The sequence below is a fragment of the Salvelinus sp. IW2-2015 genome, linkage group LG4q.1:29 (assembly GCF_002910315.2).
Source record: "Salvelinus sp. IW2-2015 linkage group LG4q.1:29, ASM291031v2, whole genome shotgun sequence".
Taxonomy (NCBI): domain Eukaryota; kingdom Metazoa; phylum Chordata; class Actinopteri; order Salmoniformes; family Salmonidae; genus Salvelinus; species Salvelinus sp. IW2-2015.
Window position 1 is genome coordinate 81,064,165 of NC_036842.1, and position 16,046 is coordinate 81,080,210.

The 16,046-nt window shown below is 43.0% G+C and overlaps 1 protein-coding gene across 2 annotated transcripts in view; it reads left to right on the plus strand.

Annotated features, from left to right (window-relative positions):
* LOC111962607 (protein O-mannosyl-transferase TMTC2-like) overlaps positions 1-16,046 on the plus strand; it is a 165,602-nt gene that overhangs the window by 111,714 nt on the left and 37,842 nt on the right. For both annotated transcript variants that reach the window (XM_023985818.1, XM_023985820.1), the window contains exon 3: positions 14,074-14,920. In XM_023985818.1, the coding sequence (XP_023841586.1) occupies positions 14,074-14,920 (847 nt within the window). The remainder of the gene's footprint in view (positions 1-14,073; positions 14,921-16,046) is intronic.

The following is a 16,046-nucleotide window of genomic DNA, read 5'->3' on the forward strand; positions in this document are numbered from 1 at the left end:
AACCATTTCCACAGGAGTTTGTGTGATTGTGGTTTCCTCAGAAGGAGCAGAGAGGATTATTGGAACATCAAATGAGAGTGTGCTAAAGAGGTGGAGTTTGAGAGCTGGGAGACGGAGAGAGAGGAAGAGAGGTGCTGGAATGTAGAATTCTGTAAGGGGTCCTCTGTTGATTTTGTGATTATGGTTAATAAAGGCTGACCAACAGAACATGAGCTGGCGTAACTCAAGGCATTTCAGTTTAAACAGTTTCCAGGCTCTATTTGCGCTCATCATCTAGGGTGAAATTCCTCCTTGGTTTTGTATATATAGTGCCTTGCAAAAATATTCATCCCCTTGGCATTTTTCCTATTTTGTTGGATTACAACCTGTAATTTAAATGGATTTTTATTTGGATTTCATATAATGGACATACACAAAATAGTCCAACTTTTTGAAGTGAAATTTAATAAATAACTTGTTTCAAAAAATTCTGCGCAAAAAAAACTGGAAAGGGGTGTGTGCATATGTATTCACATGCTTTGCTATGAAGACCCTAAATAAGATATGGTGCAACCAATTACCTTCAGAAGTCACATAATTAGTTAAATAAAGTCCACCTGTGTGCAATCTAAGTGTCACATGATCGGTCACATGATCTCAGTATATATACACCTGTTCTGAAAGGCCCCAGAGTCTGCAACACCACTAAGCAAGGGGCACCGCCAAGTACGCGGCACCATGAAGACCAAGCAGCTCTTCAAACAGGTCAGGGACAAAGTTGTGGAGAAGTACAGATCAGGGTTGGGTTATAAAAAAAATATCCGAAACTTTGAACATCCCACGGAGCACCATTAAATCCATTATTAAAAAATTTAAAGAATATGGCACCCCAACAAAGGGTGGCCCACCAAAACTCATGGACCAGGCAAGGAGGGCATTAATCAGAGAGGCAACAAAGAGACCAAAAATAACCCTGAAGGAACTGCAAAGCTCAACAGCAGAGATTGGAGTATCTGTCCATAGTACCACTTTAAGCCATACACTCCACAGAGCTGGGCTTTGCGGAAGAGTGGCCAGAAAAAAAGCCATTGCTTAAAGAAAAAAATAAGCAAGCACGTTTGGTCTTCGCCAAAAGGCATGTGGGAGACTCCCCAAACATATGGAAGAAGGTTCTCTAGTCAGATGAGACTAAAATTGAGCTTTTGGCCATCAAGGAAAACGCTATGTCTGGCGCATACTCAACACCTCTCATCACCTAAATACAGGGAAATTCTTGAGGGAAACCTGTTTCAGTCTTCCAGACATTTGAGACTGGGACAGAGGTTCACCTTCCAGCAGGACAATGACCCTAAGCATACTGCTAAAGCAACACTCGAGTGGTTTAAGGGGAAACTTTTAAATGTCTTGGAATGGCCTAGTCAAAGCTCAGACCTCAGTCCAATTGAGAATCTGTGGTATGACTTAAAGATTGCTGTACACCAGCGGAACCCATCCAACTTTAAGGAGCTGGAGCAGTTTTGCCTTGAAGAATGGGCAAAAATCCCAGTGGCTAGATGTGCCAAGTTTATAGAGACATACCCCAAGAGACTTGCAGCTGTAATTGCTGCAAAAGGTGGCTCTACAAAGTATTGACTTTCAAGGGGTGAGTAGTTTTGCACGCTCAAGTTTTCAGTTTTTTTGTCTTATTTCTTGTTTGTTTCACAATTAAAAATATATTGCATCTTCAAAGTGGTAGGCATGTTGTGTAAATCAAATGATACAAATCCCCCCAAAAATCTATTTTAATTCCAGGTTGTAAGGCAACAAAATAGGAAAAATGCCAAGGGGGTGAATACTTTCGCAAGCCACTGTAGGCTGAAACAGAATGCCTAATCCAATCAATATTAGTATAGAAAGGAAATAAAGTGCTTTTAAAGTTCAGCAGTGAGTACTTCATGTCATTGAATATTTTACCAAGATAACTATGGATGATGAATGTTGTAAGTCTCATGCAGAGTTATACTCTTTAGTAGGTAATGTCCTGTCATGTGAAGTGATGCTGTGCCATCCTCTCATCTTCCCCTCTTCCTGGCCTTTGCCACTCTGCTGGAAGCCCCCATGTTTTTATCTTCAATGTTTCACAGTCAATAAATGTCCGATTTTATCTCAACCAGATTCCTGCCTCATCTCTGGTCCATTCCCAGAGTCTACTGTGGGTTTTTCCATGGCTGTCTCTTGGCAGATTCCATTTGATCCTCAGTAATGGTGACGAAGGGGGTTCCATACCTTCCATACCAGGACCACCTGACTCTGTGGGTTGTGTCTGGGCTGTAAGGAGGTTCAGCCATGATACATGCTTTGATCCAGGCCACTGCTGTGGCTGACTCACTGAAGGTTTGAAAGTTTGACCCTGTAACCCCTCGGACCCTATGGCCTATGGTCACAACATGACTGCCAGATACAACGATACCAGATTTTCCTTGGCAAAAAATAAAACGCGAAGCAGACTCAACTCTATGGTCCTTTTAAAACCTACTGTATGTAAAATAATGTGTTCTACAGCTTGCAAAATAAACAAATGTGCCTCTGGGTGATAATATAAGACTGTTTTTGTCAACATTGGGACTGTTTTCCTAAAGAAATCGAGTCCGCTTCATGTTTTGTTTCCTTTTGCTTCCTTACTTCTTAGTATTACGATACTAGTATCGTGGTAACGCTACTGCCTAACATGCGAAACCATCGAGGAAACCTTGGCCAGCTGTTGGTAGTCCACAACACATTTTATGGAAGTAAAATAGCCAGCCTCTTATCTTGGCTGCAAACAATCAGTGTTTTACTCACCAGGGTTCCATGCTTACTGAAAGCCAAAGACCAGAACAAATCCGTCAGATAAGAAGAGAGAACACAGATTATCCAATAGTACATGACAGGACAAAAAGGGCTTTTGCATGTGCTGCATGCTAAAGATTTTGGAGGTCATTCTGTGGTTTAAAGCGGTTGGTTCATATGGTTGGAGTTGTCTCCAATCTATTTGTGTGAAGGAAATCCATGAAGAAAGTCCCCCGTTGGGCGATCGATCTGGGTAACGATGAAGATGAGAGAGAGGTCAGGCACGCCACTTCTCATTTCAAAGGATTGGTTTTATGGTGGGGTTGATCTGTCAGGCTGACTGGATCTGGCAGTGCCCCCAACTACAAACCAGCTGGGAGATTGGCTTTAGATGAATTTGTTAGGTGTAACATGTAGTAGATGGTACTCAAAGTAATGTTGAACGATGGTAGGTTCTAAATGACATATTCAAAAGTAAATGTGTGTGGGTTTTGAAAACCGGATTGCCCCCCCCAAAAAAAATTAAACGCTGCCCATTCCGGTCACCAAGCATAATCAATGACACAGCACCTATCCGACAATTCAGTGGCAGCACTCAAGAATCCTTTCTGGATTTAATTTTCTTACCGGTAGCTTCCACCCCAAGTGTTGAGAAGAAAGGCATTCAAAGCACCAGAAAAGACTTTCTGTGAATTGGTCTATTTTGCACTTCATCTCCAAGGATATTTTCTTCGCCTGCCTCATAAAGGCAAAATTGTTTCAGTTCTGAACTGATTGAGCCTGAAATACAAAAGAAAAGCCCCATGCTTCCTACCGGGTTGTGCTAAACCACTTATTTCAAGCTAAACTGGATTAAAGACAAACGAGACAAAGCTGGAATTCCTTGGCTTGCATCATAATGGGGTTTTAGCAATCGGGTACCCCTCGCCGGGCCCCTATTTGAACTTATGCTTTTGAAAAGGTGGACGTTTTAACTGGAGGCATATTAGGGAGACGCACATGTTTGTTTACTTGTGAGATAATAGTGATGGTCCTCTAGTTATCCACCGCCGAAAAGTAAACCCTTGAGAGTTTTATTAGCAGGCCCTAATGCATTTCCAGTATGTTCAACTGAAATCCTGTTTTGCAGGCAGTGAGGTTAGTCCATATACAAAAGATTTCAGAGGTCACAAATGTTGTGTCAATATCATTAAAGGCTTTTTTCATGTTTGCCGTACTGCCCTAAGGTATTAGCCTGTACTTAACAGAGAAACATCAGAACATATACACACGTGAATAAAGAAAACTCCAACAAACATATGGATGTGGTTAGCATGGTGGTGTTTGACAGTGTGCACCAAGGCTGGGGAGTGAGTTAGAGTTAGCATGACATACTTTTGTGCCTGAGCCAGGTAGTTCATATGTGTTGGCCCTGGGCCAGAGAGCCATCAGCAGCACACAGGCAGCAGGAAAGACTCCCTGCCCTTCTGGAGGGTGGTCCCATCACAACAGGGATAAATCTGCCTGGCAGAGCCAGAGGCAGCCGTGCGCAGCGAGCTCAGCCCTGCAGAGTGGGGTGGTTGCGTGGTGTTCGTTACGTGGCTACAGTACCTCTTACTCTGGCTCCCTGCCATCATCCTACAGCAGCTTCAGGCCGTGGTCTCCGTCTACATCCACATAATCTTATTTACAGTTTCTCCCGCTTGTTTCAATTTGAGAAGTGGCGGAGCTACTTTGCACTGTAATCGTTTTTCGAGTTGGATTTAGTGTGTGTAAAGCCGATGGTGAGATTTGTGGAGTTTTTCAAGCGGACAGCCGACAGGTTCCCGAGAAGTTCATAAGACAAAACTGTGGGACCTAACGGCAGGGTGATCTGGGATGTAGGGTGGCCACCAACAATACTGCTGATTTATATCTGTTGAAAAGCATTAAATGTCATCAACATATTTCAACCCAAAAAAGTATTAAGTCAGCCACCAATTGTGCAAGTTCTCCCACTTAAAAAGATGAGAGAGGCCTGTAATTTTCATCATAGGTACACTTCAACTGATGACAGACAAAATGAGAAAAAATCCAGAAAATCACATTGTAGGATTTTAATGAATGATTTGCAAATTATGGTGGAAATAAGTATTTGTCACTCAAACAAGCAAGATTTCTGGTCTCACAGACCTGTAACTTTCCTTTAAGAGGCTCCTCTGTCCTCCACTCGTTACCTATATTAATGGCACCTGTTTAACTTGTTATCAGTATAAAAGACACCTGTCCACAACCTCAAACAGTCACACTCCAACTCCACTATGGTCAAGACCAAAGAGCTGTCAAAGGACACCAGAAACAAATTGTAGACCTGCACCAGGCTGGAAGACTGAATCTGCAATAGGTAAGCAGCTTGGTTTGAAAAATCAACTGTGGAGCAATATTTGGAATGGAAGACATAACAGACACACTGATAATCTCCCTCGATCTGGGGCTCCACGCAAGATCTCACCCCGTGGGGTCAAAATGATCACAAAGAACGGTGAGCACAAAATCCAGAACCACACGGGGGACCTAGTGAATGACCTGCAGAGAGCTGGACCAAAGTAACAACCTACCATCAGTAACACACTACGCCGCCAGGCCTCAATCCTGCAGTGCCAGACGTGTCCCCTGCTTAAGCCAGTACATGTCCAGCCCGTCTGAAGTTTGCTAGAGAGCATTTGGATGATCCGAAAAGATTGGAGAATGTCATATGGTCAGATGAAACCAAATAGAACTTTTTGGTAAAACTCAACTCGTCGTGTTTGGAGGACAAAAGAATGCTGAGTTGCATCCAAGAACCACCATACCTACTGTGAAGCATGGGGTGGAAACATCATGCTGGGTGTTTTTCTGCAAAGGGACCAGGACGACTGATCCGTGTAAAGGACAGAATGAATGGGCCATGTATCTGTAGATTTTGAGTGAAAGAGACATGAAGAGAAACTGTGGCTGGGTCTTTCAGCATGACAATGATCCCAAACACACGCCCGGGAACGAAGATGGCTGTCGTAAGAGGCATTTCAAGTCCGGAGTGCCTAGCCAGTTCCAGATCTCAATCCCATAGAGAACTTTGGAGGGAGTTGAAGTCCGTGTTGCCCGCAACAGCCCAAAACATCACTGCTCTAGAGGAGTCTGCATGAGGAATGGGCCAAAAATCACAGCACAGTGTGTGAAAACGTTGTGAAGACTTACAGAAAACATTTGACCTCTGTCATGCCAAAGAGGTATATAACAAAGTTATTGAGATAAACTTTTGTTATTGACCAAATACTTATTTTCCACCATAATTTGCAAATCAATTCATTAAAAATCCTACAATGTGATTTTCTGGATTTTTTTTTCACATTTGTCTGTCATAGTTGAAGTGTACCTATGATGAAAATTACAGGCCTCTCTCACCTTTTTAAGTGGGAGAACTTGCACAATTGGTGGCTGACTAAATACTTTTTTGCCCCACTGTATGCTGTCATAAGAGCGTCCCAATGTTATCCTGCTCCCAGATCTGTTTATGCTGTTTTGCCAACTCCTGTGGTCATCTGGAACCAGGCTATCCAAAGGTCAGATCATCTTTAAAGTGAAAGCTGTACAGTGAGATATATTATTTGCTGAATACAAGCCCCAATGTAAAGGGATGATGACATTGACCATAATCCCCTTTGTTCATCGGTTTATTTTAGTCATAAGCATGGCGAGTCCTTTGAACCGACCCAATGGCTAATCCGGTGGTCAGCTAAAACATACAGTACATGCCACATTCATCTGTCACTCACTCTTCCTTTATAGTCCTATGATACATAGCTGTGCTATTAACCTCGGTTCCAGGGGAAGTGGGCCCTTATTTCTTCCTGTCCTATAAGGCTGCTAACCTACTTTCCGTCTCTCTATGCCTCTGCTTACACATCAGCCCCTCTGTCTTAGAGTTTGTCCTTTCACAGACTCCTGACACAGATGCCTTCAATTCGCCACAGCAATTAACACAGTGATATTGGTGTGGTGTTTATCAAGAGATGTAATACTGTAGTCAATAATGCTGTAGTTGTCCATTTGTTGCCTTGGAGCAGAACGACTAAGTTCACGGTGGGTTATTACCTTTCCGAAAGATGTATCATGGCCGGGTGTTGTAATAGCTTTAAACCTCCATGGAACAAGTTTAGTAGGAATTTTATAACATGAAAACCAATGATTTCTTTATTCTTTATTTCGGGAAGAATAGCCATTGTATGCTGTTTACCTGAAGTAATGCTGAGGTGTCTGTTAACGTGTGAAACTGTCCCTCTTCAACCGTTTCCACAGGGACCTGACCTTTTTTTATTTACATTTTTTATTTATTTAATCTTTATTTAACTTCTCTGGGATATGTGGGACGGTAGCGTCCCACTTGGCCAAAAGCCAGAAAAAATGTAGCGCGCCAAATTGAAATATATTACTATAAAAATCAATCTTTCATGAAATCCCACATCAAAGACACCAAATTAAAGCTACACATGTTGTGAATCCAGTCAACATGTCTGATTTCAAAAAGTATTTACGGCGAAAGCACACCAAACAATTATGTTAGCTCAGTACATAGCCCCAGAAAAACACAGCCATTTTCCCAGCAAAAGATAGTAGTCACAAAAGGCAGAAATAGAGATACAATTAATCACTAACCTTTGATGATCTTCATCAGATGACACTCATAGGACATCATGTTACACAATACATTTATGTTTTGTTCAATAATGTGCATATTTATATCCACAAATCTCGGTTTACATTGGCGCCATGTTCAGAAATGCCTCCAAAATATTCTGAGAAATTGTAGAGAGCCACGTCAAATAACAGAAATACTCATCATAAACTTTGAAAGTTTGCAATAATCTGAGACGGCGCTCAAACATAACAACATGTCTCCGCCATGTTGGAGTCAACAGAAATACGAAATTACATCATAAATATTCCCTTACCTTTGATCATCTTCATCAGAATGCACTCCCAGGAATCCTAGTTCCACAATAAATCGTTGTTTTGTTCGATAATGTCCATTACTTATGTCTAAGTAGCTACTTTTGCTAGCATGTTTAGTGCACATGTCCAAACGCTCGCGCAAATGCAGGCGAACTCGGACGAAAACTTCAAAAAGTTATATAACAGGTCGAATAAACTGGTCAAACTAAGTAGAGAATCAATCTTCAGGATGTTGTTATCATATGTATCCAATAACGTTCCAACCGGAGCATTCCTTCATGTCTGTAGAAGTTATGGAACGCAAGGCGATATCATGAGGAAAGCGCGTGACCAGGAAATGGCATTCTGCCAGACCAATGACTGAAACACCTCCCATCCAGCCCCACATCACACTAGAGGCTTCATTCCACGTTCTAAAGACTGTTGACATCTAGTGGAAGGCGTAGGAAGTGCAAACAGATCCATATCTTCCTGGGAATTGAATCGGCAATGAGTTGAACATTGACCAGTCTCAGAATTCTCACTTCCTGTTTGGATGTCACAGACATCATTCAAACAGTTTTAGAAACTTCAGAGTGTTTTATATCCAATAGTAATAATAATATGCATATATTAACATCTGGGACAGAGTAGGAGGCAGTTCACTATGGGCACGCAATTCATCCAAAAGTGAAAATGCTGCCCCATATCATAAAGAAGTTAACCAGGTAGGCCAGTTGAGAACAAGTTCTCATTTACAACTGCGACCTGGTCAAGATAAAGCAAAGCAGTGCGACATAAACAACACAGAGTTACACATAGGATAAACAAACGTACAGTCAATAACACAATAGAAAAATCTGTATACAGTGTGTGCAAATGAAGTAAGGAGGTAAGGCAATAAATAGGCCATAGTGGCGAAGTAATTACAATTTAGCAATTAACACTGGAGTGATAGAATGTGCAGATGAAGATGTGCAAGTAGAAATACTGGTGTGCCAAAAAAAAAAAAAAAATATGGGGATGAGGTAGATGGGCTATTTACAGATGGGCTGTGTACAGCTGCAGCGATCGGTAAGCTGCTCTGACAGCTGACGCTTAAAGTTAGTGAGGAAGATGTAAGTCTCCAACTTCAGTGATTTTTGCAATTCGTTCCGGTCATTGGCACCAGAGAACTGGAAGGAAAGGCGGCCAAATTAGGTGTTGGCTTTGGGGATGACCAGTGAAATATACCTGCTGGAGCGCATGCTACGGGTGGGTGTTGCTATGGTGACCAGTGAGCTGAGATTAGGCGGAGCTTTACCTAGCAAAGACTTATAGATGACCTGGAGCCAGTGGGTTTGGCGACAAATATGGAGCGAGGACCAGCCAACGAGAGCATACAGGTCGCAGTGGTGGGTAGTATATGGGGCTTTGGTGACAAAACGGATGGCACTGTGATAGACTGCATTCAATTTGCTGAGTAGGGTGTTGGAGGCTATTTTGGAAATGACATCGCCGAAGTCGAGGATCGGTAGGATAGTCAGTTTTATGAGGGTATGTTTGGCAGCATGAGTGAAGGATGCTTTGTTGCGAAATAGGAAGCTGATTCTAGATTACATTTTGGATTGGAGATGCTTAATATGAGTCTGGAAGGAGAGTTTACACTCTAGTTAGACACCTAGGTATTTATAGTTGTCCACATATTCTAAAGCAGAGCCGTCCAGGGTAGTGATGCTAGTCAGGCGGGCGGGTGCGGGCAGCAATCGGTTGAAGAGCATGCATTTAGTTTTACTGCCATTTAAGAGCAGTTGTAGGCCACTGAAGGAGTGTTGTATGGCATTGAAGCTCGTTTGGAGGTTTGTTAACACATTTTCCAAAGAAGGGCCAGATGTATACAGAATGGTGTTGTCTGCGTTGAGGAGAATCACCAACAGCAAGAGCGACATCGTTGATATATACAGAGAAAAGAGTTGGCCTGAGAATTGAACCCTGTGGCACCCCAAAAGAGACTGCCAGAGGTCCCGACAACAGGCCCTCCGATTTGACACACTGAACTCTATCTGAGAAGTAGTTAGTGAACCAGGCGAGGCATTCATTTGAGAAACCAAGACTGTTGAGTCTGCCGATAAGAATACGGTGGTTGACAGAGTCGAAAGCCTTGGCCAGGTTGATGCAGACGGCTGCACAGTACTGTCTTTTATCAATGGCGATTATGATATCGTTTAGGACCTTGAGCGTGGCTGAGATGCACTCGTGACCAGCTCGGAAACCAGATTGCATAGCGGAGAAGGTACGGTGGGATTCGAAATGGTCGGTGATCTATTTGTTAACTTGGCTTTCGAAGACTTTAGAAAGGCAGGGCAGGATGGATATCGGTCTGTAACTGTTTGGGTCTAGAGTGTCTCCCCCTTTGAAAAGAGGGATGACCGCGGCTGCTTTCCAATCTTTATGAATCTCAGACGATACGAAATAGGTTGAACAGGCTAGTAATAGGGGTTGCAACAACGGCGGCGGATAATTTTAGGAAGAGCGGGTCCAGATTGTCTAGCCCAGCTGATTTGTAGGGATCCAGATTTTGCAACTCTTTCAGAACATCAGCTGTCTGGATTTGGGTGAAGGAGAAAGGGGGGGGGGGGCTTGGGCCACTTGCTGCGGGGGTGCAAAGCTGTTGGCCGAGTTTGGGGTAGCCAGGTGGAAAGCATGGCCAGCCATAGAGAAATGCTTATTGAAATTCTCGATTATCGTGGATTTATTGGTGGTGACAGTGTTTCCTAGCCTCAGTGCAGTGGGCAGCTGGGAGGAGGTGCTCTTGTTCTCCATTTACGATGGTGAGGAAAGCACTTTTAAAGAACAACCAGGCATCCTCTACTGACGGGATGAGGCCAATATCCTTCCATGATACATGGGCCAGGTCGGTTAGAAAGGCCTGCTCGCAGAAGTGTTTTAGGGAGTGTTTGACAGTGATGAGGGGTGGTCGTTTGACCGCGGACCCATAACTGACGCAGGCAATGAGGCAGTGATCATTGAGATCCTGGTTGAAAACAGCAGAGGTGTATTTGGAGGGCAAGTTGGTTAGTATGATATCTATGAGGGTGCCCATGTTTACGGATTTGGGGTTGTATCTGGTAGGTTCCTTGATAATTTGTGTGAGGTTGAGGGCATCTAGTTTAGATTGTAGGACGGCCGGGGTGTTAAGCATATCCCAGTTTAGGTCACCTAACAGTACGAACTCTGAAGATAGATGCAAGGCAATCAATTCACATATTGATTGCCCCCCACCTAAGACTTTTGACAGTTGTTGTCGAATTAGCAAGAAACGTGGGATATGGATTGAACTGGTGACCTTTCTGTTGCCAAGCAACATATTAACCTCTAGAACGGTGGTGGATTGTCTTCCTTTGGAAATCATATCCTGATTTGTCAAAAGTTTTGTTGTGGTTTTGATAGTGTTGCCCTTACACATTGTTTTAATAGGGATGATCTCCCCTGAGCAAGGGAGTCTAAGATAAAGGTATCTTGCTATGGAACTGTATGGTAGCATAGCCTACATCAACAGGCTTACTCTCAAAATTAGTACCACATGGCTGAATACATGTTTAATACATGTCTTTAAATCTCAGGAACTGTCTTTATTTTCCCCCAGCATATGCGACTTGGCATAATCAACAGCATTTTCCAAGAAGCATTGTGAATAAATTTAGCTCCAACATACCGAAGGCCTATTTCAAGGCAATGACTAGGAAAGCATTGTTGCTGAACAATTTGTGCCTTCACTGAAGAATTGCTGAAGATAGGAAGAGTCTCAGGCTGGCTCTGCCTTTCTCTTCAGTCATTATTTTCCTCTCAGCCTCTGTAGCCTGCCGCTGGGTACACAGTTAAACTACCAGGGCCTTTTGACATGAGGCCTACTCCATGGGGGCCTAGCCGGCCCACAAAACCATACCAGGGGAAAAGGAAAGAGACTAAATGCTGGAATCCATCAAGATTTGATCACTGTCAATAGTCCTACATCTAATGATCCGATGATCATCTCGTAGCTACTCTGACACTACACCAGTATATAGTTGGTATTGTAACGGGTGGTACAGCATAGCAGAATCTCTCAACTCAATGTTTATTTGAAGAAAAACTTGGATCAATGAATTTAAACAGAATTATGACGTCTTCAACATGTAGATTTGCAACATTTATTTCTGTAATTTACTAGATACAGTTAATAAATAAAGTCGCTATACTAACTACACATTTGGAATGAAGTGATGTTATTTTATAAAGCTACCAATCGGGTTATGGTTAATACGATGATACGATATACTTTATTGCCCATTTACATGGAAATTCATTTTGTGATGTCAGCATTCAAATACACAACACAACATATTACATGCAGTACGAAAAACTGGAAAGTTAGTACACAAGTCACACATTTACATTTTCACATATTCAAAGTCTCTGCGGCCTACTGTCCGACCGTGTGTTTGGCCTGCATCTGTCCTATGTCCCACTGTTCAACAGTCTGGTGACTGATGGAATGAAACTTACTTTATTCCTATTGTTACTGAACAGTGGGACCCTTAATCTCCTTCTCGGGGTGCAGCAAGCTTGTGCGTGGGTCTTCTATGATGCGCTTGGCCTTGTCCCTTGCCCATTTCTCATAGAAGCCCTGAAGCCCCCTGCACTGCAACCGGCAGAGCTAGGACCCCATGTTCACAGTCCGACTGAGGATACTCCTTATTAGCCACTGTGATCTATTTGGCATGGAGAGATGGAAGAGGGGACATCAAATGGATTTGCACCTGTACACTAGCCGTGGCTTTCCATTTAATGGTAAAGAAGGGTTGTGTGTATATTACCAAAGGAATACTATACAGCACATGGGGAATAAAAACAAATACTACATTTTGTGTAAGCCTGTAATCTTGAGATCTGTAAGGAATGATATGAATTAAAGACAATTGCAACGATTTTGCCTTTTGGTAGGCCGTTATTGTAAGAATTTGTTCTTAACTGAGTTGTCTAGTTAAATAAAGATGAAATACATGAATAAATAAAAACGCTGCAGGGCTGTTTGTTGGACAGTTAATCATATGACTATGCTGAAAATGTACATTGACCCCCTTTATTATTTATTTATCGTAATTGTTTTGTACTGGCTCTATGCACTCTCACTAGACTACCCATACACTCACACACTACACTGAAACTCCAACACACACACACACTACATACTGTACGCTCTCACACACCCAAAACAGACACATAGAAACACTGTCACACACCAAAAATGCTTTGCTTTGTAATGTCCCTATCCTCTACATTGAATCTCTATGGGGAAATCAGTCAATTACTGCATTGCTGGGACATGAAATGCATGTACTGTATGCTAGCCTCATTGTTGTGTACTGTACCAGTATGAGATCATCCTCCCTTGAATACAGAGCACCACTGCAGGGCACAAATGGATGTTGCCCTGCATGTATTAGCTGACAATATTTTGGAAGGGAAGCCATAAAGATTTCTTAGCAGTAGTGTGACTTCCAAAATAAACCCAGTAAGAAAAACTAGTTGATCCTACAGCAGGAACAGTTCTATTGGGAACAATATAGGCCAGGTTTTTTTCTGCACTCCCACAAACGTGCACAAGTTTCAAACACTCAATACTTCATAATCATTTTCATGCAGGAGTTTCAGAAAGTGTTTAATATCGAGCCTGCATTATATGATGAATAGGACTGTCTATTGGCCTGTATTCTGGTGTTTATTTAGTCATGTCTAAGGCCAGGTGCGTGAGGAGAAAGATAACACAGAATAAGGGAATGCTATGATGTAAGACCACATTTGCTCAGCAACAGTCAATGAATCCAGTATAGCCGTGATTATTTTGGCTTGAATCAAAGACAAAGTCACAGGGCATTTTTCCCCTTTCTTTTTTGATTTGTTTTGGTTTATAAGCCCCAGTAACAAAGACATTCACGGTTAACTGATATCTTCCTGTTCATGGGTATTCAAAACCCCACATCACAGCCAAAACATAACAATAAAATCAATTGTAGTTGACTTTCCTTGCAATGCATTCTAAATCTGCAGGCTAACACTTGGCTGGACAAATAGTGCATGAACACAGCTTTTGTTCCAGATAACGTTACATAACAGACTCTTGCGTTTTTTCTTCTAAATTACATTCAATCTAATGCTCGATTTACCAACATGGCCTGGATCAAAATCAAATGCCAAGAGTCAGAAAAATCACCAACCAACCAGAAAACTACTTTGGCCCTAGCGTCTCATAATATTTTTTCTTGCCTTTGCTGCTAGCTTTCCAGTCGATTGCCGTTCCTCCTAGTTTCAGCTCTGTTGTTGTTTTCTCTCTTCTAGAGGAGGAACGTCCACCTGCTGTTGAGTGTGTTGCTGTTGGCTGCCTGGGGGGCTGTTCTGCTGGCATACCGCCTCTACTGGATGGGTAACAAACCGCCCAACTTCTCCAACTCAGACAACCCAGCGGGGGACTCCCCATCCCTCCTCACTCGGACTCTAACCTTCCTCTATCTGCCCGCCGTCAACATGTGGCTTCTCTTGTGCCCAAACACCCTGAGCTTCGATTGGTCTATGGACGCCCTGCCTCTGATCAGAAGCATCGCCGATTGGAGGAACCTTCATACTTTGGCCTTCTATGTGGGACTGCTCCTTCTGGCTTGGTTTGGGCTTCGCACCCGCCAGGTCAAGGGCAAGGAGACCAACGGAAAAGCCCATCATGTAACCAACGGGAACGGGAGGTCCCACACCAATGGACACAGCTGCCACCACCCCGATGTTTCCAACCACACAAACTCTGAAACAGAGCCTCACACTGCTAGTGCACAGAACGGTACCAAAAAGCACTACATCACCAGGACTCCACTGCCCACCACTGAAAACGTAGTGGTGTTCTCCTTGGGCCTATTGGCCGTCCCTTTCCTCCCTGCCACCAACCTGTTCTTCTACGTGGGCTTTGTGATAGCAGAGAGGGTACTGTACATCCCCAGTATGGGCTTCTGTCTGCTGCTGGCGGTGGGGCTGAGGGCCCTGTACGTACGGCTGAGGTGGAGCTCCTCCAGGACTGTGGTGGTGTACTGTAGCGTTGCCCTGGTCCTACTGTTTGGGGTTAAAACAGTGCTGAGGAACCAAGACTGGCAGAACGAGGAGATGCTCTACAAGTCAGGAATATACTTTAACCCTGCTAAAGGTAATACACAGACAGATCGACACACACAGACACACTCCCTCACTCCCTCACTCACACACTCACACAACATTTCAGACTATGACGTTTCTATAGCCTGAGTGTGCTTTTAAAAGGTGTTCAACAGGCTAGTGTGTGTCATGTCAGATGAGCTTTCATGACTTCTGCACTGAATAATGTAGCTTAGAGCTGCCTGAAAAAGGTCCTACTTAGACAGCCTTCTTCACTTTAACATTCTCACATAATATATTTACAGGTTGACTGTATGACCTAAAGTAGCATCACGTTAAGTGATAGCTACTTCCTGGGATTGAACGAAAGTGTGATTTTCAAGATGTAATAAAAAAATATATATAAGTCAGTTAAGAACAAATTCTTATTTACAATGACGGCCCACCCCGGACAATGCTGGGCCAATTGTGCGCCGCCCTATGGGATTCCCAATCACGGCCAGTTGTGATACAGCCTGGAATCGAACCAGGGTCTGTAGTGACACCTCTTGCACTGAGATGCAGTGCCTTAGACCGATGCACCACTCGGGAGCTCATGAGGATTCATGAGTGTTAAGTGCTACCTGTTAAATTGTTTACAGTATGTCTACTTCCAGACAGTTTATCCTCTCCAGGCAGTATATCATGGCTGAAGGACCTTTCAACACAAGGCCTCCATTGTAAACCTACTAAATCCCTCACTATGGGCAGACTACAGTTTCTCTCCTTTTTACTTTTGGAGGGCATCTTCACTGACATCCCTGCTTGACTGGCAATGAGGGGAAACTAGAATACTTGAATAATCAAACATTCAAATTCAGGGTCATCCAAAGATAATACTGAATAACTAGTAGTGTACTCGTGTTATTCTTGAGATAGTGATCCCGGGCTAGGGACAGATGTAACGGCAGGACATGTTGCGGCAGCTATGTTCCTTCCCTGGCTCACTGTCCTCATACCATTTGTGAGTCTGAAATAGTGACACGCTCGTTAGGCATTGAGAATGAGTTCTGTGAGAAAACACAGTAAAAGAGACCTAACAAATTCACAGTGGATGGTAACACCACTTAGAACATTTTCTGTTCTAGCATATTTATTTTAAAACGTTTAATATTGTGTTTCCAATAAAGTTCTTGTCT